At 31.7% G+C, this 27079-nt stretch overlaps 3 protein-coding genes across 3 annotated transcripts; all 3 read right to left on the bottom strand.

The window, feature by feature from the left end:
* Positions 1-1176: 1176 nt before the first annotated feature.
* LOC122610904 lies at positions 1177-2003 on the bottom strand. The gene is made up of 2 exons (XM_043783858.1): positions 1643-2003; positions 1177-1457 (listed from the first exon to the last, which is right to left on the bottom strand). The coding sequence occupies exons 1-2, from the start codon at positions 2001-2003 to the stop codon at positions 1177-1179; spliced, it is 642 nt and encodes a 213-aa protein (XP_043639793.1).
* Positions 2004-14140: 12137 nt separating this feature from the next.
* On the bottom strand, positions 14141-15884 carry LOC122610903 (transcription factor MYB41-like). The gene is made up of 3 exons (XM_043783857.1): positions 15752-15884; positions 15512-15641; positions 14141-14861 (listed from the first exon to the last, which is right to left on the bottom strand). Exons 1-3 carry the CDS (start codon positions 15882-15884, stop codon positions 14141-14143), a joined length of 984 nt encoding a protein of 327 aa, XP_043639792.1.
* A 7460-nt stretch (positions 15885-23344) lies between these two features.
* LOC122611134 (transcription factor MYB41-like) lies at positions 23345-24925 on the bottom strand. Its single transcript, XM_043784107.1, has 3 exons — positions 24793-24925; positions 24547-24676; positions 23345-24122 (listed from the first exon to the last, which is right to left on the bottom strand). Exons 1-3 carry the CDS (start codon positions 24923-24925, stop codon positions 23345-23347), a joined length of 1041 nt encoding a protein of 346 aa, XP_043640042.1.
* Positions 24926-27079: the final 2154 nt, after the last annotated feature.

Raw genomic sequence — 27079 nt, 5'->3', positions numbered from 1 at the left:
ATCTATGTCATTGTCAATTGATTTATGAAATGGTTAATCGGTCTATAATTAACCGGAAATCGTTGGAGTTCGGGAGAAATCAACGATAAAGATTAAAAACAATTAAATTCATTTTGAATGTGTCAACGCTTATGAAAGAGGGATCTGATTAGGCGAATAAGCAGTTCGGGAGAAAGCTTTCAAAAGATTAAATCATAAAATCAACTTAGGAATTTAATGCTTAACTGTTTAGAGGAGAAATTAAGTGCGGGAGCAATAATTATCTTTTGAGCAGTTTAAGTTTCAAGTATAACGGGAGTTCATCTTGTCTACTTTTTGAGTCGTTCAACAAATGCAAGTAATATTTAGACCCGATGATTGATATGTGAGCTGACCCAAGTAGGTGTTCCTTTTAAATTTGTGTTGAGATTCAACAATCAAAAAATTCTTTTGCGATTAATCCTACGGGATTACTGACTTTTCTCACTAACTTTGCAACGTGACAATTCGGTCACAAAACCCCCCTTTTAATCTGAATCATTTTATTGTAACAATTGCTTATTAAGTCCTTGTGTTCGACCTCGGTTTACCAAGTCAACTATACTGCATACGAACGGGTTCACTGCCCGCAAGAGTGTAGTAGTCAGTAGCTAGGTATTTCGTGTTCATAAATTTAAGACTAGAAAATACACATCACTAATTTAAGGGAATTCAATACCTCAAGATTCAATGAGCTAATTCAAGACTTAAATTGAAAATCCTCTTTTCCCCTTTCTTCTTTGAAATTTTCGGCCACCACCACACAAAACCCACAAACCCTAGCTTTTCAATTTCTTGAATGAAGATTATATGATGGTGATGCTTAGTATAATGATTTCCCTTTTTGAATTAGAGAGAATTAAGCTTTTGATTTTGAAAGAAATGAATGGAATTGCATGAGGAAATGAAGAAGAGTTTAGTGAAAATATGAGTAAGGAGAATGTATGTGGCTGGCACTCTCTATGGGTGCCACGACCCACTTCCAAAATTTGTGGGTATTATACCCGCTATCCGTTAAAGTCCCAACTAAGTTAACCCCATATCCAAAAATAAAATACTAGGAAATTATTTTAATGTCAAAACTACGAAAAGGGGTTAATTTCTTTTACCTTAAAATCTTTGGGGTGTTACATTTTCTTTGTCCCTCATCCGTGTCGGTCAATCAATGATAGCCCACTTGTTCTTCAGAAGCCCGAATGCTCGCTCAACGTCTTTTCTCGCGGACTCTTGAAGTTTCTTCATTATCTTCTCCTTACGAGCGACCGAGTAAGCATACGCCTTCACAAAACAAGACCAAGGTGGGTAACTACCATCCCCTATATAGTATCCTCTGTTGTAACGGCGCCCGTTTACGGTAAAGCCGTACTCAAGAGACTTCCCATTCACTTCGGGAATAAACAATGGCAATTGCTTCAAAACATTGATGCCATTGTTCGACCCTAAAACACCGAAATACACATGCCAAAACTATAAATCATATGAAGCAACGGCCTCAAGTATAATAGTCGGGCGTTCATGATCACTCCGGTGGTATTGCCGACGCAAACTATGTGGACAATTTCTCCAATTCCAGTGGGTACAGTCGATGTTACCGATCATGCTAGGAAAATGATGTCGGGCTCACGCGCCTCATATAAAAGCGCAACATCGTGGCTAGTCGGAGAACGCAAATACTCTTCACCATAAAGATACTTTACGGCGATGCAAAAGTTGTCTAGACACTCACGTGCCTTTCTAGTAGAAAACGACAACCCCTCATCATAGTTGTCGGCAAGGTTGTCGTACGCTAGTTGCCGTAGCGCGCACACACACTTTTGAATTGCCGAGAACCCTCTAATACCCGCTGCATTCGCCGAAGAGCGAAACCATGGAAATGATGCAGTGATATCTTCCACGATTTTCAAAAACAACCTTCTCGACATAAGATATCTCATACTGAAGACATCGTCCTCAAACATCGGCTCATCCACAAAGTAAATGTTCATCAATCTTTCATGAGTCGAGTGCCGATCTCTCCAAATATATCTTCGTGTGTGTGTGTGCAGAAGAAGATGCAGTGTCTTCTTCTAAGGCTACAAGAGCAACAAAAGCCAAAAACTCGAAGCCGTCAGAAGACGATAACAATGACGAGAATTCACGGATTATATACACGGGTAGTTCATCGTCAGACATTTTGCCTTACGAAATTTGATAATTTGTGTTTTATTATATGTGATAGTATAGTTGTTTGATAAATATGTAAATATGTGTATGTATATATAAAAGTTGGAAAAGGAAAAAAAAAAAAAAGAAAAAAAGAAGCACGCTCCCAACATTCAATTTTGAAAAAAAGAAACAAAAAAAAGGGTCAATAAGGATGCTCCCAACGTCACTTTCATCGGTCAAAACTAGCCGATGTAGCATACCAAAAGTTGCCGACTACACTTGCCGATTTGTGTGCTATAGTTTTTCCAATTTGCCGAATTAGCCGATGGTTTTTGTCGCAGGTTTTTGCCAACTACACCCTTTCCCCTATGGTGACTAGGAGTGGTAAACTCAAATTTATCAACTCTCTCAAAATTAACCAATAAAATTTATTAGCTCTCCATAATTTTTCAACTCTCCCAAATTTTTTATTTTTCTTTTTAAATTAAACTAAACACTTTTATATAAATAAATTGTTTAAAAACAGTTTTATATAAACAAGTTATATAAAAACAACTTTAAATAGAAACAAACTTATTTCAATAATAATTCATTTAAACTTATTAAAGTAACTACTAAAGTTGTATATATGTAATATTATAGGGTTTGTTTTGAAAATAATGATATTAAATTAACAGAAATAGTGATGTATCATCATTCATCATCTTCGTCCATTTGGAAGAGTGGGTTGCTAATTATGATTAAATAGCAAACTGATTATTTTTGTTACCAAACTCCGATATTATTAGTGTTGGTGAGTGGTCATGAACTCATGGATGAGTGGTGATTAGGGGTGTTCGTGGTCCGGTTTGGTCCGCTTTTGACTAAATTTTAAACCAAATCGACAAATCCGGTTTCAACATATATCAAACCAAATTAGACTAAGTATGTTGTCTAACCGGACCAACCCAAACCATATAAGCCGGTCCAGTTTGGTCGGTTTTACGGTTTCGAGTTATTTTTTCTTTCTTATTATCTCCATATAATTATATGTATATTCCAGATAACTTTTTTCTTTTATCACATAACTATAATCTTAACACTAAGGAGCAAGGGTGTAGGTGGTTTGTTTTATCGGCAAGAACCATCGGCAAGCATCGGCTATACTATAGCATATACATCGGCTTTTATCGGCAAGCATTGACAAGATATATCGGCTAGTTTTGGCCGATGAAAGTGAACGTTGAGCAAAGCCACATGGCCATTTTGGCTGACAAAGGCATGTGGGAGTGTGCATTTTTTTATTATTTTTTTTTTCCCAAAAAATTGGCAACAAACACACTACACAATGTTTTTTGGCTAGTTTTGGCTAATTTTGGCTTGTTTTTGGCTTGAACACTTGGCATGCTTCTATTGGTGGAAAACTTGTCAAAACTTGCCAATTTTTCAATAATTTGGCACTACACCCTTGCCCCTAATTAAACCATTGAAAAAGTTGCAAATAGATTGTACTTTATACTTATTGAGCAATGAAGATAAAAAAAATAAAACGATATAGTAAAAAACTAAAAATAGACTAGGATGAAAGTAAAAACAAGTATACTGTATAAATAAACGGATGCTTATTAACATATCTTGTTTATCTTAATATCTAGTAGATATTTACAAAATATGTGAACAAAAATATCTCATAATCTATTGCACATGTTGTTAAAATATGTAAACGTTAAATATCTCCGGTAACTTCGAGATATATGTGAAATCTTATATATATATATAAACAAGGTTTTTTACTCGCACGATGTGCGGTTGTTAATTTAAATTTTATTAAAGTTTTAATATTATCAATTAAGTTTTGTATAGTTAGCATACTATTATATGGAGTAATATTTATGTTTATTTTTCTAAAAGTACATGAATAAAAAGTAAAATATTTATTGCATAATTAACATATAATGATACGAAATTTTAGTGAGAATATGTTAGGTTACGAAATTCTTAAAATTCAGTTAAACAACCCAATTTATAAAGATCAACTATTAGTTCACGATAAACATATAAATTGACATGGTAGTTTCAATCAATATTTGTTTGGCACGGTCAAAAACCAAAATAAACGTATATACCAACATGGTTGTTTTTTATCGCTTTGCCTTTTGATTGACACAGTGAAAAGCCAAAGACATGTCGAGCTAAAATGAAGAGATGACAATGAAGCATTATTTAGTCTTTGATTTTTGATGACAATGATTAAATAGTTAGTTAATTATATTTGAGGTTTGATTTAAATTTTATTTTATTTTATTTATGAATATCATACTTAACTTTTTTTTTTTTTATCTAATTATATATCCAATAGATTAAACCTTTCAAATAACAAATGATATGAAAGATTTAGATATTATATCTTATGCACTATTGATAGATCTAAAATTAGTTAAGGTGTAATGAAAGTTAAGACTATAACATCCCATTGTTTTTGTAAATCAATATGTATCACCGCACTCATTCAAATAAAATATATATTAGTAAAAAATACATCATTTGACAACAAAATTTGTAGAATAACATTTAAGAAGCAAGCAAAATCACTTTTCAAAAACTTTTAAAAGCAACAATCACCTACGAAGGCACTTATATAACTATGGTAACACTATTAGAAGATAATAATATATGAAACAAAATTTGTAGAGTAACATTTAAAAAAGTAAGCAAAATCACTTTTCAAAAACTTTTAAAAGCAACAATCACCTAAGAAGGCACTTATATAACTATGGTAACACTATTAGAAGATAATAATATATTGAAAACAATAGCAAATAAAATATTATTATTATTATTATTATTATTATTATATTATTATTATTATTATTATTTATAAATATATTATGGGAAACAAATATGGGGATGCCATGTAGGAAAAATCCTATTATTATTATTTATAAACATATTGTGGGAAACAAATATGGGGATGCCATGTAAGATAATCCTACGTGTCAATGTTTAAAAATAGGTTTAAGTTGAGGTGGATGCCTTTAAAATGTCAAGATAACTATTGTTTTATAATGTTTATAGATATACATACTTTGTGGCCCGGTCCGATTTTGACGGTTTGTTTTTTCTCAAACTGTGACCGGACCAAGGATCTCGGTTTTTCTAAAACTTAAACCGCCGAATCAAATTTTAGCAACTCAATCCGACAAAATCAATCCAAGTGCGCCGATTTGGTCCGCTTTTGACGGTTTAACAGTTTGATAAACACCCCTAGTGGTGATGCTATGAATTTGGAAGAGTGTCAGCGAGTAGATAATTAAGAACAAAAAAGATGGATGAAGAAAAGGGTAAAAAATAAACGTATAAAATTTGTGTGTGGTCACATTTTTCAACGGTAATGTTATGACTTTGATTAAAACTTGTGTGGATAACATTTTTTGTCTTCAGTTATCTTTACTTGTTTTTTACATAATTTTAACTAATAGTTATAATTATTAACTTTATAATTATGCAACTTTAGTTATACATAAATCATTATAAAAGAAGTTTATATTTGAAATTTTTGAAAAATGCATTTATAAAAGTAATAAACATATGAATTATATTTAGTTTTCGAAGTATTTTCGTAAGTTACAAGTATTCAGACGTTTAAAAAAACAAACACTATATTTATTCAGATTTCAGGCCTTTGATCCACCTCTTAACATTCAGAAGTGATATTTAAATTTAGACGTAAATCTCTTAAGAAAAACAAACGAGGCCTTAGTGTCTCAAACCAACGACATCACTCCGCCACTACAAACATTCTCTCATGAGGTCATTGGAAAGACTTTAGTAAAAATAGGTCATGGGTTTGAATTCAAGTTCACGTGTCCATATGCAGGTGAATGTGTCTAACACATGTCCTTGAGAATTACTCAATCGGTGTAGCGATGTTCACGGGTCAAAATTAACCCGACCCGAACCGAACTTGAATGACCCATGACCCGCGAGAGCATGAAAAATAGATTCGTGACCCGGCCCTGTGAAGGTTCGGTTTCGTTTGGGTCGGGTCATGCCCGACAAGTAAATTTTAATGTCCGTGTGCAAGATCGAATGTAAAAAATGGGGGCCATATACAAAAAAAGGATATATATATATATATATTTTACAATAATTACTATAAGTGTAAAAGAAAAAAGTATTAATTGCTTAAACGTCGAAAAAACTTATTGTTATTTAGGCTATTTTCTCTAAAAACTTATTGTTCAAATGTTTAAATCGACTTAAACGTTTTAAAAATATAAATTACAAAAAGCCTATGCTTTAACATTTAACAGAATAACCTTATGATATGTTTTTATAAATTTTCTTTTTTAAAAAATAAAAGTAAAAATGCCTTCTATTTCATCTCAAAGTGTCTTCTGTATAACTTTTTTATTTACGTGATTGACTACGATGGTTTTGAGCTTTTGTGTCGGCTGCCAATAGATAAAAACCATATAAGTTGGTACACAAAATGCCGATTATTTTGGCCAAAATTATAAAACAATTTTTTTGTTTAGGCGTTTACAAAAAAAAATATATTAAGAGGCAACCATATAATGGATGTTTATTTTAAACATATTTATTCGTATCCTTGGACAACACCGGTCCAAAACATATATACAATGAAACTCGGAGAACAAGAGCCACAAGCCCACAACACTTACCAAAAGGACAGATTACGCAAAAGTCTCACATAACCAACAAAATATCGTGCATATTCACAAAGAAGAAAGACAATATTCAAAAATGGAAAGACATGAACCTAAGGCCAGTAATTAAGGAATTGTAGGAATAGAATATCCAATACTGCTAACAAAAAATCGAAAAAAAAGAAAAAAAAATCGTTGCTCGCCTACATTAGTGATCCAAAACTTTACTCGCCCAATGGCAAACTTGTCTGGGATAGTAGATATTCATTGAGCATCGATAACAAAGAGCCCGTTCCTTGTACCACTTGGTTTCTTTTGTACATCGATACTGACATAACATCCAACTCAAACAGATATGTAACACATCAGCCAATTTAGTTATGCAGCCAAAATAAATAGTTAAAGACACAAATGGCTCGAAGACTTTATTTCAGGTTTTGTTAAAAAAATTGTGTTATGCTACGGTTTTATCCCTCTTGAACTGCGGTAAGGCTAAGTTGGGTTAAATTAAGTAAAGCCCGGCTCAATTGTATAAATGGGCTATATATGGTTTCGAGGGTTAAGTACTTTGTGCTTTCTATATATTTTTGCTTAGCAAAACATAATAACCTACGGGAGTACGGGACTATACGGGGTTCAATTCTATGATTTAGCAATTGTTACTCGCTAGTATTTAAACCAAGTTATTGAGTGACCGTACGTCTTCGAGAGGCGGTTCCGATACTCTGGAGTTTGGGCCCAAAAGGTCCTCTAATCTATCCATAAACTAAAACGGGATTGTAGCTTTTATTGATTGACATGTGACACAACATTAAAATGACAAGTGTCATTTTAATATTAATCATTAAAAAAACCTTTTTAAATAATAAATAAGAATATTTAAATTAATAAAGAAATATATAAATAATAAATCCTTATATGTTCTAATTGGTATAGAAGTTGAACTCTAACTACGTTCGTGTTTGGGTTTTATATATTAATTTTATTCTATTCTATTATATGCTCATAAATATAAACTGTAACATATAAATTTTTAATTTTAAGAATTATACTTCTTTGAACTCAAGGCTGTATAATAGCATGGAGTTGAAGGTATGTATAATAGCATTGCTTTCTACTTCTTTAATTTATTTTAAAAGATTGTTTGATATGATTAATCAAATTATATATACCTTTGTGTGTAAATGCATCATTTGTTATGAATTAGCTCTCATTGAAGTGCTTTGACATGAAGGTTATGTATACCTTAAAAAGCCTCACACGCTCCATGAAGTTATTTACTTTTATATTTAAAGCTAGGTATATTGTGACAAAATAATTTTTTTGCAACCAAAAAAATATAAGTGCAATCGGGCCATGCAATTTCTTAGGTGGTTTTTATTAGGTTTTTTTTTAATTAATTATGTAAGAACATTTATAAGTTTAAAGTTCTTAAAATCTTATTTTCCCATAACACATTAAAATGATGTACGAACATTATTTTCCCATAACACATTTAAAAAAAAAAACAAAGTTGGCTGTTAACTAGCCGTTGCATGCAAACCAACCAGCGAAAATGGAGTGGTGGACCGCGTGGTGTGACCACTCGTTTTCACCCCGCCATGCGTGGTCAGGCGTTGGCGGCGGTGTTCCGTCGTGGTGCCGGAATGACCACTCGTCTATAATGCTACTGTTGCCAACCCCTAATATCTCATGAAAATTAAAATATCTTGCACGATGCCATATGTTTTATATATGTGAAGATTCTCAATAGCTAAAATATACAAGATTCTCAACGAGATCTATTTTTGAGTTATGATATCACTCTAAATCATGGTATATTCAGTATGCATATATACGATTACACTACAAAAAAAATTACAATTATCAATATATTTAATTATGGTTAACAATTTAAAATATTTATATATATATATATATATATGATAACACTCCGGTAAGAACACTTTTAAAATAAGAACGGTGAGAACACTTAAAAACATCATTTTGATGCATTAAAAGTCCATAAAACTAACATGATGCATAACTAATTATCATTATTTAAGTGTTTAACAACACATTGATCCTTTAAAATCAAAAAAATTACGTTTTTTAGTTTTGTGCATCCAATGCATATTATCAAAACGATGCATCCAACAAAAAACGTGATTTTTTTTATTTTGACGGATCCATGTGTTGTTAAACACTTAAATAATGATAATTAGTTATGCACTATGTCAGTTTTATAGACTTTTAATGCATCAAAATGTAATTTTTAAGTGTTCTCATTTGTTCTTATTTTAAGTTGGTTCTCATTTGATTGTCACCCTATATATATAATGGTTCACACGCACTTCACACTAAAGGGAAAAAAGAGTTCCAAAACTTTTTGTATAAACATACGATGCTAAGTAACAAAATACGAGAGAGAAAAAAAACTTACGAATTTGTAACAGTTATAAATTATATAAATAAGTATACGAATTTGTTACGGTTATAAACTATATGAATAAGTATGACGCTAAACTTAAATAGAGATTAAAAAAAAAAAGGAGTCATGAATCCCAAGGTTAAAAAATATGTGATTTTAAGTAAGAGAGTAAAAAAAAAAAAAAAAATTTTCAATGAATAAGGGGTCTCTTATATTATTTTGGGATGGGCCAAATACACCGAAAAATCAAAATCTTAATTATAAAATTCCATATGTAAATATTAGTACTGTTATGTGTTTCGGGTGGGCCTTGGCCCGTCTAAGGACTTATGTGGCTTCACCATTGGGGCCGAAGATGTACGCGGTGACGTGGCCAATGAAATCAGGACCTCAGCATCGCTCATTGCCCAGCCGACATCGTCCATCGTCATCAGGGGTGGCGTGATGTCGTGTGGTTGCCGATGTATTAACCTTTTATTGTGTAAATCTAACAAAGGTACAAATGTATATTGATTTCTTAATCTTTTACTTGAGTTTGTCTAGAGCTCAAATTCAGCAAGTGATAAAACTAAGCTTGAATAACTCAATATACATACATATATAGAGTTTCTTTATTTTGAGATACATTTTTTAAGAATTATGAGAACTCTTAAGTTATATAATTGTTTACATATTTTTTTTGTTCATTCACATGTGAAATGATATCAAAATCTATGTTTTAGAAGAAACTTTTTTAAGAAACCTTCAAAGTAGCCTTTTGTGAACTTGTGAATGAATTTATTCATGTTTTTTTGTTCACATGTAACAAACGACTATATATAAGTTTTTGAAAAAAAAATTCTTCTGCAACATATGATTTTATAACGTATCACATGTGAATGAATAAAAACAACATGTGTTCCAATATGAAATTTTGGAGTTCTTACGGTTCTTAAAAAAAAAATGGTTTCTCAAAATAAGGCTCCCATACATCTATATCTATATATCTAATAAAACAGTAGTTATCCTAGCATTCTAAAGCCATCCAACTCAACTTAAAACTATTTTTATACTTTGCCACATAAGATTTTTTCTATGTGTCATCTCCATGAATTTTTCCATTTAATATATATTACATTTCTTTTTCGTTACAATATCAATAAAATAAAATAACAATATATTAAATAAAATAGTCAACTTTTTATTTGTTTCCAAATAAATAATTGCTAGCACCTTTTTTAATATATAAGTTTGCTAATTACTAACCTATAAATACGTCTATATCAATATGTGCTTTGTACGAAGTGCCTAAGTCAGTATATCAAGTTTATTTCACAAAATTGTTATTGCTAAATGTATGTATGTATTCTAATATTTTGTTTTTCCACTCATTAATGTAGTGGATCTGATATTAAAAAAATTTTGAATATTAGATTTTTAAATACTTTCAATTAATTTTATATAATTTTTTATTTAAATGTTGCTTATTAGAAATTTTATTGATTAAATACTAAAAGTTTTGAAAACATAATTCAAGAACCGTGCATCGCACGGGGCAAAAACCAACTGGGTTGGATCAGTGGTTGGAGCTCATGCCTCTAGAAACAGAGGTCATGGGTTCGATCCTCATGCCCAGCAAGGCTGGAGGTTGGTAGAACCTGAAATCAGCCTCTCTACCTTTGGTAGGGGTAACGCTGTCTACATATCAACCTCCCCCATACACCGTCGAAGACGATATTGGGACCCAAAACCCGTGGAAGACGACATTGGGAGTTACTTCACTTTACTTTATATATATACATATCTACCAATAAACTAAAACAGTATTGAGATGTTGTTGAAACGACACGTGGCATAATCCTTAATCGACACGTGTCCTTTTAATTTTTTTATTTTATTAAATTATCTTTTATAATTGTATATAGATTCAATTTCCTTATTAGACTTAGAATTAAACTCTAATTCTTTGCTTATAGATAAAAAAAACATATTATAACCTTATTTGATTGTTCGTTTAATGAAATTGTCTTTCTCAACTCTTCGACTCCTATTACTTATATTACTTATAATAAGTTATTAACATGAATACTTCAAAATTTTGAGTTTACGATCCGAAATCACAAGCTATTTGCCGTCATCCACAACGCTTACAAGTTCCGATTTTGATGTGATTGTAAAAATTTAAGTTAAATTCAAAACTCTAACTAAACATATATTATATTTATCATTACTGTTTATTATAACTTAGCTTCGATTAACGGTTTACTTTAACCACAATTTATTTCATACTCACGAATCATGAGTAAGACATATTCGAATTTCTTTATAATACAATCTCTATAGCTACCGTACATTGTACGAGTATTAAGACTAGTATATATATATATATGTGAAAAGTGAATATAAGGTTGTCCGACACCTAAGCTTAGGTTTGGAACCTCTCACATACTAATTTTTTAATATTTGTTGAATATTAAATAAATCACATGGCCTCATGAATTTTATGGATTAAAAAAAGAATATGTGAGTATTCCACATCTAAGCTTAGATACCTAACAGCCTTATATTTCCATCCCCCATATATGGGGAAGGGAATATGAGGCTGTTAGGCACCTAAGTTTGGTGAAAAACCCCTCATATACTTTTTTTTTAAACCATAAAAATCATGGGGCCAAACATATATTCAAAGTATTAAAATATTGGTATGTGAGAGATTTTTCATCAAAGTTGGATGCATAATAGCCCAATACGCATTTTTCTCATATATATATACAATATATATATTTAAATTAGACATATCAAGTTTTTAAATTTAAAGGAGGGAGGATTCAATTTCTTTTATAAAGGAGTATAGATAACTATATATAAATATATTAAACAATGTATATGTAGCTCGTTTAGGCTCGCAAACTTAATTGAGTTACGTATTTGAAGTTCGAGCTTAGGCTCGGTTTGAAACGATCTTTTTACAAATCAAATTTGGATAGTTCTCGAATAGACTTAACTCGTTTTTTACCTCTTATTTTGGCCTATAAAACTTGGCTCCGTCACTGTTTGGCCCAATATTAAGTAAGTTCAATCAAACGACATGCCTAATTAAAACACGTACGACAATTTTATGATTCGTATATAGTTGAACATTGCAGAAATAATAAAGTCAGACGTAGGACTCCTCCTCCTCCACCTAGAGTCAGACGTCTCTTCTACTAGAATAAAGTTAAAATTCAATTCAGGATCACGAAAAGCCGTTGTAAAGGTTTGTTAATTAGTAATTAAGCAATGATAAAGGCAACAGAGATATATATTCCCCAGTTTTATACACCTTTCATATATATGAAAACAGAGTGCACCAAAATGCTATCATGCATGAGCACACTCAATTAATTAACTAGGTCATACAAATGTCTCGATCGGTTTTTTGATAAGTTAAAAAAAGTTAAAGAACCATTCGTAGAGTGGACCCGAAGCATCAATGGAATTTGTTTCTTATTCCTCCATCTTCAACTGTGGGTATTAAGGTTTGCTGTGTGTAGTACGTTACTATCAAGTGAAAGAAATGACAAATCATTGATAAATGTTACATTCCCTCCTAAAATTAACGAGACAGATCGACTAAGTAAAACTCATAACATATAGCTAGTAAATCAATCAAGTAGTTTACTATATATATGAAGGCGTCAACACGTCACAAATCAGCACCCGGCCCCTATCCTATTAGTTGTGGATGTACCCATCTGACCAGTAATCGATTAAATTATCAAACTACATTACATTTTTGTGTAACTAATTGTGTTATATATGCCATGACTACTAATACTATACTATATTAATATCCGCGCACACTATATATTAATAGGGGTGTTGAAAATAACCAAACCCAAATAACCCGACCCAACCCGAATGGGTTGATACGGGTTGGGTTATTTGGTTTGTGGGTCGTCATTTGGGTTAACCCAAATAACCCAAAGCTTAATTGAATTGGGTTGTGGGTGAAAATGTTATTGTTTGGGTCAACCCAAATAACCCAAATAAGATGCGTTTATATATATACACTAATATAACACATTAAATTTGTTTAAAGTATATATTATTTGAATATTAAATTTTCATTTATAAACAAAATCAGAAATATGCAAAGTTAAATAATAATGGATGTTAAAAAATACACTAATAAAAGATGATAAGAATATGAATATAAAAAGAGTTATATATTGTCAAAATTTGTTTATTTAATATCAGTAGTTTCTATATTTTTATATAGTTTGTAATTTATTTGTTTTGTCTATGACTTTTATTCTAATAATATTATCATTTTTTCATTCAAGAATTCAAAAAACGCATAATCAAAAGTGTTTCAACACATTTGAAAATAAAGAACTTAGTCTATATAAGTATCACTATTATTCAAGTTTTTGAAATTCAAATTATATTGTTGCAATATTGTGTAACTAATGCACGTAAATTCAATGACATTTTATTTGGGTTAACCAAAACCCGATCCAAAAAACCCGAACCCAAACAACCCAAACCCAAATAACCCAAATATTATTTGGTTTGGGTTACGGGTTAACTTATAATTATTTAAAACCCGAATAACCCGAACCAAATAACCCGAAACTCAATTAACCCGACCCATCAACACTAGTATATAAGCAGTATCAGAAAAAGCCAATAAGTAGTCCTTGGCATTAGTCTAATCACTAGTACTATTGCATCAATAATCGAGAGGGCAAAAGAATCCTATGCATCAAATATTATGCAAAGTTGGTTGAAATGAAGGATCACTAGCTAGCTAGAATTGAAGAAATAAAATTAAGTTGAAGGTATAAAATCCGATAATAATGTTTATCCTTTATACCAAACATCTATAATACAAAGTTGCAAAATGTACAAAAAACTACTAGTACTGTATATGTTTTTATATATATGAACAAAAAATTTACAGCAATGTGTTGATGAAGTCATCAAACTCAAAACTCTCTTGAGCCTCAAACTTAAACATGTTGGTGCAGTGACTACTTCCCTTGTCGTCTTCAGAGATGCTGCTATTATTGAGCGTGGATGACGAATTTGCATGTGTAGGGCTTGACATGGGTGTAACAGTAGATGATTCAAAGTTAAAGTTTTGGCTATTGGCGGGGATTGTAGTACTATTTTCCATATTTGATGGCAGGCAACTACTCAAATCTGTAAATTGCGGACTGTAACTAGGGAGGGCCGGCATAGAATTAGAATTGTTGGTCCAGAATGGAGGTGCCATATAATCTTGACTAATATGGTCATTGGAGTTTATAATAAGAGGTTTTGAAAAGTATTGGCCATCATTTGCAAAGTTTGAGGTTTGTTGATTAGGCTTTTGGTTCATGAGGTTTAGGTAGTTATTATTTAGTAATGTTTCCGGACTCCCTTGATTTGATGACGATAAGAGAGTAACAAGCCGTAAAACGTCTGGATTTACAAGAGTTTGGAGGTTAAGAAGGTTTGATAGGTTGAATTGTGCTGAGTTTATTATGGATGAAAGGTCTGAGAAGTCGAGACGTGGGGTATGAGTCACAGGATCAATTCCATTTCGGAGTAACTTTTTCCGGATGTTGGTGTTCCAGTAGTTCTTGATTTCGTTGTCAGTTCTTCCAGGCAAGCGATTAGCGATTGCTGACCATCTATTAATTAGTCATATCAAGGTTAAACTATATTAGAACAAAAATAGTTGTGAGATTACTATATATGATATGATGCCGCTAACCGTATGTATCTCTATATATGTACTACTCTCTCCTTTCCATTAAAAGTGTCTTACTTTTAATATTTGAAGTTTTTTATTGTATTTTTAAATTTTGACTTTAAATGTATTTTTTTGTTTTATATAAAACTTGATAAAAGTTATATACCACTAAAACACACGTCTAAAACACATTAAGTTTGAGTTTTTGTTAGACTTTTAAGTTTCAACAATTCTTCAAAACCACACTATATCAATAAACTACACCACTCGTCGTCGTGGCCGCCACCACTGCCTCTGCCATTACATCTCCACAACCGCAGCACGCCACCACCACCCGTCGCTGTCATTACTCCGTCGCATCGCGTGAGGACCGTTAGTTCTAATATTACTATAATACTTGCTATTGAAAATGTTTAACAAAGAATTTTAAAATGAGAAGGAGGGAGTAGCTAGCTTTTAAATTATATATATTATTGTCCTGTACTTGTTAGGCCAAACTTGCTTCAATCAAACACTTACTAATTAGCTTGGACAAAACTAATTAAATATTGGCAATTGAATATATATTAGAGTAGTACGTAGACATACTTGTTCCCAAGAACGCTGTGTAGTTGGATAATGGTCTCTTCTTCTTCGAATGAAAATCTTCCTCTCTTGATATCAGGCCTGAGATAGTTTGTCCATCGAAGACGACAACTTTTTCCACAGCGTTGAAGTCCTGTAACAATAAAAGCATTGGTAATTGGTTCCAACCATGTAATTTTCAATGCATGTTTTCAGAGGAAGAAAAAAAAAATGCAAGAAGAGATACATGCATCAAATACTTACCGGCGTTCTTTGGGAGTGTTCGCCAATTGCCAGGTCCGTGCGTTTGAATGTATTGTGTGAGTTTGAGATCTTCTTCTTGTGTCCACGGCCCTTTCTTGAGTCCAGTTTTATCAGAAGATGGCGTTCTTCCCATTTCTTACTACTCCCTTATTCCCAATTGATTTTATTGCACAAGGGTGTTATTAGGATCGATATATATATATATATATACGTACGTGTAGTTTAGAGATTTATATTAAGCTCTTCCTTTTATTTTTGGCAAGAAAAAAGTGAAAGTTGTGATACCGCAAAGAGAAGGATCATTACTTCCGTATATATAGATGAGTGGCTTGAGATAAATAAGTCAACTCGATTTGTCAATGAGCAGCCTCTAATAATTAATTTTTTTTATACGCAAGTGAAAAAAAAAGTTGAAAATAGGCTTTGTTTGTATTTGGGTGTTTCCTGTTTGTCATCAACAAAAATGCTTGGAGGGAACCCAAATGAAGTTAAAGGTGATTGGATGGTTGTGACAAGTGTCGAGTGATTGATGGGACTGACTTTTTTCCATCGTTTGACCTTTTAAATAATGAAAAGATGATGGTGGGTAGCTAGGGGTTGTTAGATCCTCTACCAATTGGGAGAAATTGTTTCCATGGGTGTTTCTTCAAATTCTTTCGTATTACACAAACAACTTAATTTCATGTCATCTTAATTAGGCGATTAGTTGTTTCTCTTTTTGAATTGGAGAGCGATTCTGAAATTAAGTCATATACTTACGTACGTGATTTAAGTTACATTAGCTTTCATCCACATTATATATATGGGTACAAAAAATTGATCACCAGGTTGATCGTCGAGAAAGAAAAGCTTTTGAACGCTGCCTTCCTACTCTTACTTTTAATTAAGAATATATGCTACATTGTTGTGTTTTAAAATTGAAAAATGTTATTTTTATCGACTCGATCCGTATAATTTTTAAAAAAATCATGCAACCCACCGTAAGCCATGAAAAATAACATAGATCACTTTTCACTTTAAATCATATGTAACTTTCATTATGAACTGTTTTCTTTTCTCACTTTAAGATTACACGTATCTTAATTTGTAACGTACAAATCATAATGAAACTCCTTATTTACACTGAAGAAGAAAAGAAATTAAGCGGAAGATTAGATACATACATAAAATAGATGAAACAATGCGTAAATACATACTGAAAATGATATAAAAGTGAGAAAAGAACACATCTCACAATGATTTGTTTAAAAAAAAACCATTATTTTCCTTGTTGTATACGAGCATGGTACCCGCGCAATGCGGTGGTGGAGAATACGGTTTAATGGTGTCGGTGATGGTACTATTGGTGGTGGTGGCGGTGTCAAGTAGTTTAGGTTGATATAATTGTGATAGTGAAAATTTTTAAAAGATAAGAGCTTAAAGTGTTAATTAGTAAAATAAAGGTTTAAAGTGTAAATTATAAATTAATTAAGAGCAAAATATAAAAAGTTAAGGATAATTCTGATAATTTAAAGATAAAATTACTTAAAATAAAAAAGAAGTCCTTTCTTTTATAAAGAAGTAAAGATAAAATTTTTGACATAGACGACGAATTAAATTCATATATTTATTTATCGTTTCACTTAATTTTGCGTTTCGCTTTAACACGTACATATGTAGATCAAGTGCCAATGAGCTCTTAGTCGATCAGGTGGTTTAAGGGGGAAGTGAAATATGAGGCTTTGACTAAGTCTCGCGTTCAAACCCGAATATCGACATTAAATACTAATTTAATTAAGAATAGCTAAATATATAGTAACAGCTAACATTTCTCGTTATAAATAATACATACTCCAGCATGTACGTAGAGAGGTAAGAGTAAAATAAAGGATATGCATGGTCTCAAACATTTAACGTGTTAAACACCTATGATCTTTCATATATTTGATCTTCTCCAACTGAAGATTAACTTTCAAATTAAAAAGAAAGAATAAAAGAAGAAGAAGTTATGGCTGTCGGAGAAATAAGGTATCTAGCGTCACTAAAACACGTGGTCCAGCATCAGACGCAACATTTCCCGGCCGCCGACCGACTACGGCGTGTATGTTATATGGCAATTATTTTTTAAACACCTAATTAATATAAGATTATTATTTATGGTGATAAGGTTTTAACGACTATCACCACCTGGCCTCTTGCTATCCATTTATAGTTATTCGTATCTTCTGGATGCCATTCAGCAAAACCATGCATCGTATCACACCTAAACTATATATATTTTTTATATGGAGCTGTTGGAAAAATATATAGTATCTGTTTACGTGTAACTATAAGTATATACAACAATGGTAGTGTTGACTTCAATTCATTAAAAAATATACGGCTGCGTTGATAACGAACTACATTGTTATGGTCTTCATTTGATCGTGATGTTATATGGTGATTAAATTAATCTGATGATAAACTAGTAAATATATACCGTATATAAGGGGGATCTGAACAGGGCACATTGTTAAATTTTTTCTTCATATTATATATATATATAAGTATAAATGCGTTATGTGCATAGACATATATGATTTCAATAACTAGTTAATAACTGAATTATAAATACTACAGTATAATTTTGTTACTGTTATAAAGTCTCATTTATTAAAAAAGTTTTATATTTATTTGAATTTCTAAGAGCTAGGGGTATATTTTTTCTCGACTCGGCCTGGGTGCTCGAAATTTCAGGGCCGCCACTAACTGAAATCTTATCATATCAAAAAAATTATATAATTGCAGTCGAGTTTAATTGGTTTCCGAAGATTGATGGCTCAAGTGTTGAGTCATCAAAGTTTTACCGAGAGAGGGGAGTTTAATTCGTGGTATGCACTTGAATGATACACACATGGGATAGTCTCTTATCACGTTTATTCAACGTTAGATGTATTGGAGTCCGATTAAAACATTCAACTATTCTGGTAATTTGAGTAGGCTTTCACGTTTAGCTAGGAGGCGAGTCTCAATTCGACTATCATAAAAGTAGACGACAAAAATATATCATGCATTCCGTGAAACTAATAATTTAAGCTTTAAAAATGTACTAAACATCTTGAAGTTAAAATACTGTATTTGTTAGAGGGATAGGGCAGTTAGTTAACTAACTCTACAAAAAGAGGAGTAAATATAAATTAATTAGTGTATAACGAACCTTTGGCTCTATTTTTCTTCCTTAAAGTAGAAGCTTTAACGCTTTTTCTAAGAAAGTGTGTACATTTGTACAACTAGACGTAACATAATTCAAAGCCGTTGAAAATCAGGTACTCAATGTATCAAACATCTATCTAACTATTTTAGTTTTTGGTCAAATGTATTCTCATGTGCATCTCGTTGCTTGCCTTCCCTAAAATTCCTTTTGGCCGGTGTGCGGAAAAAAATAATTTACAAACTATATATTTGGTATCATTTTGGATTGATATTAGAACCAATCGGGTTTAGCTATATATATGTTCAAAAACTTGATCAGTTGAGTGGTTATTGTGTATCACTAGTACGTGGAGTTCTTGAAACCAATTCAAGTAATCTAAGTAAGGCTTACACTCATGATTCATATAACATGTTCTTCTAAATTGAACTGATAGATGTAATGTAATGTGTGTGTCTTTGTAAATGTGTACTTTTATTTGACATTAAACTCGACTACAATATTATGGAATTTTTCCGCGAACAAGTTTTTTGTGAAATTTTCTTTTTTAAAACACAATATACGTAGTGTCATTTTCATCTAAATCACCTCAATCCGGAACTAGCTAGCTAGCAATGCCGGTTTTAGCCTACTAGTCATTCGAGTTGTTGTCAAGTGTGTATCCGACATGCAGTGACAAAAAAAAAAAAAAAAAAAAAAAAAAAGAAAAAAAGTGATACCCGGTGTTATGGTTTGCCAGTTTCACAATAAATTATACCTGCGTTCAAGTACAAAATTTAAGTTAGTTAATTAACTAACTTACACCCGAACAGGAGTGCAAATGGAACAAGTAATATTGAAGTTTTGATTTTTCTTGGAGTATAAGTTTAGCAGGTGATCAGTAAAGAGTAACACAATTCAAAGTCATAAAATTAAAGGTCAGGTTCATCAACCATCTTGTGACGATCGTCATTTGGGTTGACTATTTTATTGAAACCAAAGTCATTTAATTTATATCTTGCTTGCCCTAAATGTTTACGCTATTATATACTATGTTTTCACCACTTCTTTTCTAGAAGCTAGAACTATAATTACTCATGTCAGGCATATAAGAAAAGATCCCAAGATCATAAGGGCCGGTTAGGTTTGTAGGAGATCCACGTACACCTGCAACGTACAGTTGTGCATTGGCAATGTACATGTAAGTACTAAATTACTCTTCCGTCTCAATTTAAATGTCCAAGTTTAACTGACCAAGTCAAATTTTCATAAATTTGACCATTAATATTATTGTTTGTGTTTTATAATACTTGACCAAAGTTATATCATTATAAAATATATTTAAAACTTAATCGATTCATATATATTACATCAAGTATAACATAACATTAATAATTATTTATAGACGGTCAAATTAAAACAAAAAAAATCAAAAATGTCAAACTATAACATTTAAATTGAGACGGATAGAGTAATTTTATAACTCGTGCATCGATCTATATATGGCCTTCCTCAGGTGTTTCCATCCTTCTATAAACTCGCATTTCATAAGTAGCTAGATTTAATTAAAAGTTATGTCCGTACTATACTAACTTTATACGGATAATTAGTTTTAGGTGAAGCAATTACCTAACAAATGGATATATTCAAGTGAACATTTATTTATATAGTATTCGTGTCCATTTTGTTTATTACTAGGAGGAAACCAAATTATACTCTTCTTTAGATTACTAAATTCTAATCAACATCATTATACTTTAATCACTAGGTCAAGCCTCATCTTAATATAATGTGTCCCCGTGTTTGCTGTTACCAAGACAGCTCGATCACTATCTAATACGAGTATATATTAAGGTTACATATATTCAAATAGGTAATTAATTGAACATGTAATGCTGGGTAGTAAAAAAATAATTTAGAAATCAGTTGCCTTAAAAAATAAAACCTGGATATTGTTCTCCCTTGTCATGCTGTTACCCAGCCCGCATTGATTCAATTAACAATATAATATCTAAGTCATCAATTATTAATGACTTATTGACTTCCATCTTAATTAATCAAAAAGAAATTTCGCTAATAAGAGTTAGCAATTTTTCAAAAATTAATGGATTAATTCAAATCATACGGTTCATATCAATACCTCCAAACCGATAAATCGTTTTACTTGTAGACCTTTAGTTGGTCTAAGTTCAATCAGCTGGTTTTCCAGTTGAACTGGTCTGTTTGTAAAAATTAAAATTGAGGTTTTTTGGTAAATAAAAGATAAACTTAAAAGACAAAAACGTTTTTTGAGGTAGATATAAATTGTAAATCTTATCATTTTATTATATTGTGAAAGTATCCACTTAAAATTTAATACCAAACTAATGTGTCAAAGCTTTAATGTTTAAAAGGTTTTGGATCTTGGATATAGATTTTATTTTATTTATGAAAATACAAGCTGTCTAGACAATTATAGTTGATCAATCAGACGTTTTAATCGGGTTCGAACACCAAGCAAGTTCAACTAAAATACTGAGTTTTAAAACATTGAAAGTTCAATCTCGAGATATATGGTACGCATTAGATCAATTTATGATCATTTTCTTGTGATCGAATAGAAAATTCACTAATTAACTCTACGTTTTTAAATATAGGATTATTAATTAGAAAGCCAAATGGATCAAGGAAGATAATGGTTGAAAATCTGGTAATCACTTCATCAACCATATCTGTAGTGATTTTATTGTGTTGTCAAATACGCTTGTCATGTATGTTGACATTTTCTAGCCAACATGGTCAACCTACGTACATCTTACCTGCTCTGTTAAATCTTATACGAGCTGAGTATAAAAGTTCAAGATACATAATTAAACATGAAAATTAATGTTTCTATAATATATCCTAAGAAATTAAGAATGTGATCATATACATTAATTTGTTATTCATCTAAGATCACGAAATTCAGGATATTTCACTACTGTACAACCTTCAAAATAAATACTCGATCGATCCATACTAAATGTATATGTACATTCGAGAAAATGCTAATTGTTGTTTTGTATGTAGCATTTGCGCTGTATTTTATCTACAAGTATTAATATTAATTGATATATATATATATATATATACTCCTTGTTGTTTAAGTTGTCTTTGTACTTAAATTCAACAAATTGTTTTTGAATAAACCAGGGAATAACTTATAGATCGCATTTGGTAAATTAATAGTAAGAAAAGAGTTTTGGTTTACATTAGAATTGCGATATATTTAGAAAGCTGTCTTCTCTTAATTAATATGTGATACGCATGATGGATTAATTAGAGCAACAAAACTACAGGTTAATTAAAGTCTGAGGCAACAGAGTTTATCCCTATTAATCGTCGTGTCTTCGAGCGGATTAGTATGGGGTTTCCCCCATTGGGTATTTGAAATATGTATATCTACTTCGAGAGAGCTCTCTAGAGTGGACCCGGTTAAGACAACGTATGCTAGACCTCTCGTTGTCAAATCGCGACACGGAAAAAAAAAATTCCGCGGTTAGAAATTAATGTCGATGGAAATTCATTGTAAGCTAAATAAAGACGAAAATGTGACTAGCTAAGAAATAAAGCCGAGAGCCACTACAAATCATATTGCATTTGTTCACACTTTTAGGTGAGTGTGAACAAATTAAAAATTTTGTCACGCTTTTTAGTGTGTAGAAATATATTGAATTAAAAGTGTGTGGAAATTTCTCCACACTAAAAAGTGTGTAGAAATAAAAGTTCACATTTTAGTGTGAACTTTCATAATTATTTTGTCACACTCCATTTGTCCACCGTAATTAAAAAAGTTACCATGAACAAATAAAGTGTGACAAAATAACTATGAAAGTTCACAATAAAAAGCGTGAACTTTTATTTATACATACTTTTTAGTGTGGAGAAATTTTCATACACTTTTAATTCAATATATTTCTACACACTAAAAAGCGTGACAAAATTTTTAATTTATTCATACTCACCTAAAAATATGAACAAATGCAATATGATTTGTAGTGAGTTCAAATTGTGAAAATCCGTATATATGGGAATAGGCATGTCACCTTTTGCAGTAATATATTTTTGTTAAGGGATTTATCAAATACAGGCATATATATATATATATATATATATTCTAATATCGTGTGAATTTCGTGATCAGTATATGAGAAGTACTTTTTTTCACGATCGAGTTATATATGACGTGGTAGAAAATCCTCATGTTTAAAAAACCTCGACAAATAAAAACTGCATCAACTAATTAAACATTGTTAGTACGTGCTAATTAATTAAGTAAAATTGTATAGGAAATTAAAATGAATAAGTTGTATAAATGATAACATTTCCATGAAAAAAAAAAAAAACAAAACACAAAACGCTAGAATAATTACATGATTCCATGTATTCACGTAATAGTCTAGTTTACAATAATAATCTTAATTAATTTACATAAAATCATCAAACTCCAAACTCTCTGGGATCTCAAACTTGAAGTTTCTACTGCAGTAACTTTCTTTCTCATCTTCGGTGGTAGTAGTACTGCCATTTATGAATATCGATGACGAATCTAATGGTGATGGGCTTGAGATGGGTGTTGGAAACATAGAATCTAGATCGAAATTATTATTATTATTATTGTTTTCAGTATTTGATGGCTGGAAACTGGAGTTATCTGATGCTTGTGCTGTAAATTGATCGTCGCTGTAATTTGGAAGGATAAAAGAATCGTCAATTAATAAGTAAGAAGGTATCGAGTTATCTTGAGTAATTTGTCCATTATTCTTGTCGACTAAGTTCTCTGACAAGCATTGGCCGAATGTTTGATTCTGATGTTGATTGCTAGGAAAACTCGAAGGAATGGAATCAGTGACGACGTTTTGTATTTGCGCCCCATCATTAAAGTTTGGGTTCATGGGGTATACGAGGTTATTCCGAAGCAACTGATCTATATTATCTTGATAATTTGATGACGATGATGTCGATGCCAAGAGGGTGGCGAGCCCCAAAAGTTGTGGATTTACAAGGTTTTGGATGTTCAAGAGGTTTGAGAGATTGAAAGATGCTGAGTTGAGTATTGATGAGAGGTTCATTAGATCAAGCCGAGGACGATGAGTCACTGGATCGATTCCATTCTTGAGTAACCTTTTACGGATATGGGTGTTCCAGTAATTCTTGATTTCATTATCGGTTCTCCCTGGCAACCTACTAGCAATTGCTGACCACCTATTGGCCGGATTATCAAGTTAAAATTGTTAGTAAAATTTTTGGATATATATATATATGTATAAATAATCAATTTTTACACTAGCTAGCTGGCTAACAATGACAAGTTCATTTTTCTTCAAATATGAGAACTTGTACGTTATACAATTCGTTATGGAATACATCTTTTTTTCTTTTTCTTTTCAAGTATGATATTCAAGTTATACAATTCTTTAGGGTAGATTTATAATAGAATAGATAATTACAACTCGCCGATTCATGTTCCAAATCATTATTCCGTATATTTTATATATATAGAAACAGAAATGGTTTCCATGGTTAATCCTTTTCTTCTATCAACTTTTACTCATAACTTTTTTCCCAACCCAAAAAACATATATAAATTCTCACATAAAAAATCATTGAATTAATTGTGTGAACTTACTTATTCCCAAGAACGCTATGTAGTTGGATGATTGTCTCTTCTTCTTCAAACGAGAATCTTCCTCTCTTGATATCAGGCCTCAAGTAGTTTGTCCATCGTAGACGACAACTTTTTCCACATCGTTCAAGTCCTATATATATACATATAATTAAAACGTTAACTTAATAACCTTGAAATATAAAAACTAAAAGGAAACGGCTGGCCGGTAACATATATATAGGCAGGCATGTACGTACGAACACTCACCAGAGTTCTTGGGAAGTGTTCGCCAATTGCCGGGTCCATGTATCCGAATGTATTGAGTGAGTTTGAGATCCTCTTCTTGTGTCCATGGCCCTTTCTTAAGTCCACTTTTATCACAACATGGTGATCTTCCCATAATTTAATTAATTATTTCCTGTTTTCGATCAATATATTGGGACGTCCTTCGTGAACTAGCTTTAAAAAAGATATAGGTGTTGGTGAAAATTAAGATGGAAACTTGATCGAGCTTATTCCTTGATTTCTTAAAGAAAAAAGTGAAAGTTGTATTTCTAAATAAGAAGCTAGATGGCTACATGTATATATATACACATGAGAAATAAATATGTTAATATGGTTGTGAGGTCAGAAGGACGACTGTCAAATTAAAGGATTATTTGGTGGTAGCCTCTTTTTACAATCTACCTCTCTCTCTCTCTTTCTCTCTCTTTGTTGTATGCATGCACACATACTATACATTCGATCATACACAAATATATGTGATAGATGGGAAAAGAAGAAGTGATCAAAAGTTTTGGAAGGGACAAAAAGAAAGGATACCAAAGGGTATGTTATGTATTAAAGTAAAAAGGTAAATTTGATCTCATTGTTCATTGGGCCTATGAAATTGATAAATTAAATTAAATATTTTGATGGAATTGAAGCTCCATTGTGTTTGACCTTTTAGAAAGTATAAGGATTAACAGTAGTTAAGGGTTGTTGGATGCTTTAATCACCTACGGCTAGTTTTGTTCTGTTTCTTCTTGTTCTAGCTAATAATAAACTTTTTGCCAACATGGCTTAATTAGCGGTTATCCCGGCCACTTGGTAGAGGTCTTTTGTTTTTTGAATTGAAGTAAGTTAAGACAGATTTTATCCTCTGCGGTAATATTGTATAGTGTATTCAGATGTAATATGTTTGCCGATTTCTCTTCAAATGTTTCCATGTATAATTGATATTGATATTATTAATACGAGAGTAAATACCCGCGCATTGCGGCGGTGAGATGATGGGGGTGATAGGTCATAGATTGTGATAGCCAAATGTCTTAGCCGTACGGGCTCCGCCCTCGAATTTAAAAATTCGTCGAAAGTATATCGAATAACATCTCTAAGAAAGAGCATGAAATTTTAAAAACACTCATATAATTTTTATAATTTATCGATGTACGGTTTGTGAGATAAAAGATTTTGAACGAATTGGAGGAATAAATGATTTATGAATGAGAGAGAGAAAAAAATGATTGGTTGAGATTTGATGAGAGAGAAATGGTGTTTGGTAATATATAATTAATAGAAGGGACATTTTGGGAAAGTAAATATTAAATTGAAAGTTAATACCCTATTTACTTTATAATATAACATATAATATAGATAATCATTATATCAGTCACAAACAAAAAAAGGTTTTTCCCTAAATTGTGATGTATAAGGATGATAAGTCTTCAACATATATGTAAGTTGGAATGTATGTTTTTGATGTGACTATTTATGATTTCTTTTCCTTAAAAATTTTAACCACACTTATAGTGGTTTATATATATATATATATATATATAGGGGTAAAATATTTTGAGACCACCTCTTATTTTAGAACCAACTAGGACCATTGATTTTTGTACACCATCATCATCTACTACGATATACAAGACTTTTTTGTAAAAATACTAAGACTTTTCGGTGACGGGCCCACCAGAAAATCATGTGCACATGTGTAAATTAACTTACACATGATTTTTCTGTGGGTCCGTCGCTGGAAAGTCTTAGTGTTTTTACAAAAAAGTCTTGTATATCGTAGTAGATCATGATGGTAGTGTGTAACTTACGAAAATCAATGGTCCTTTTTTGGACTTTTTTTAGTTGGTCTCAAATTATCTTTCCCCTATATATGGAAGGGTTCCACACCTAAGCTTAGATGTCCGACAACCTTACATTCACTTTTTCCCATATATATATATATATATATATATAACAATCCCTAATCATCTAGGGATTGTTAGGGACTCGATCTAGACCGTCCATTTTTATCAGATCTAATCACCACTAATCATCTCCAACCACATCTCAGACCATATTCATCTCCGGCGACATCTTCGGCGAGACTTACGCATGTGTAAGTACAACTTACACATGTATATGTTGAATAAAACTTATGATTCGGAGCGGGCTTCGCCCTTAAGGATATTTATAAACCAAAGCTGGTGGTGGTAATAGGTCATTGAGAGTGATAGGTTATAGTGTGATAGGTCATAGAGAGTGATAGGTCATAAGAGGTGATCGGTGATGGGTGATT

The sequence above is a fragment of the Erigeron canadensis genome, chromosome 8, assembly GCF_010389155.1.
Source record: "Erigeron canadensis isolate Cc75 chromosome 8, C_canadensis_v1, whole genome shotgun sequence".
Lineage (NCBI taxonomy): Eukaryota > Viridiplantae > Streptophyta > Magnoliopsida > Asterales > Asteraceae > Erigeron > Erigeron canadensis.
The sequence above is the reverse complement of the archived record's forward strand: the minus strand, read 5'-3'. Positions and strand labels throughout refer to the sequence as shown.

What these genes read in the sequence shown, in the direction of transcription:
- LOC122610904 (XM_043783858.1), bottom strand. Translation starts at nt 2,003, where the DNA reads ATGAACATTTACTTTGTGGATGAGCCGATGTTTGAGGACGATGTCTTC. An exon ending in TGCGCTTTTATATGAGGCGC is followed by an intron (nt 1,458 to 1,642) that starts GTGAGCCCGACA and finishes TCGGTGTTTTAG; the next exon opens with GGTCGAACAATGGCATCAAT.
- LOC122611134 (XM_043784107.1), bottom strand. Translation starts at nt 24,925, where the DNA reads ATGGGAAGATCACCATGTTGTGATAAAAGTGGACTTAAGAAAGGGCCA. An exon ending in AACACTTCCCAAGAACTCTG is followed by an intron (nt 24,677 to 24,792) that starts GTGAGTGTTCGT and finishes GTATATATATAG; the next exon opens with GACTTGAACGATGTGGAAAA. An exon ending in CATAGCGTTCTTGGGAATAA is followed by an intron (nt 24,123 to 24,546) that starts GTAAGTTCACAC and finishes TCCGGCCAATAG; the next exon opens with GTGGTCAGCAATTGCTAGTA.
- LOC122610903 (XM_043783857.1), bottom strand. Translation starts at nt 15,884, where the DNA reads ATGGGAAGAACGCCATCTTCTGATAAAACTGGACTCAAGAAAGGGCCG. An exon ending in AACACTCCCAAAGAACGCCG is followed by an intron (nt 15,642 to 15,751) that starts GTAAGTATTTGA and finishes TTATTGTTACAG; the next exon opens with GACTTCAACGCTGTGGAAAA. An exon ending in CACAGCGTTCTTGGGAACAA is followed by an intron (nt 14,862 to 15,511) that starts GTATGTCTACGT and finishes ACTAATTAATAG; the next exon opens with ATGGTCAGCAATCGCTAATC.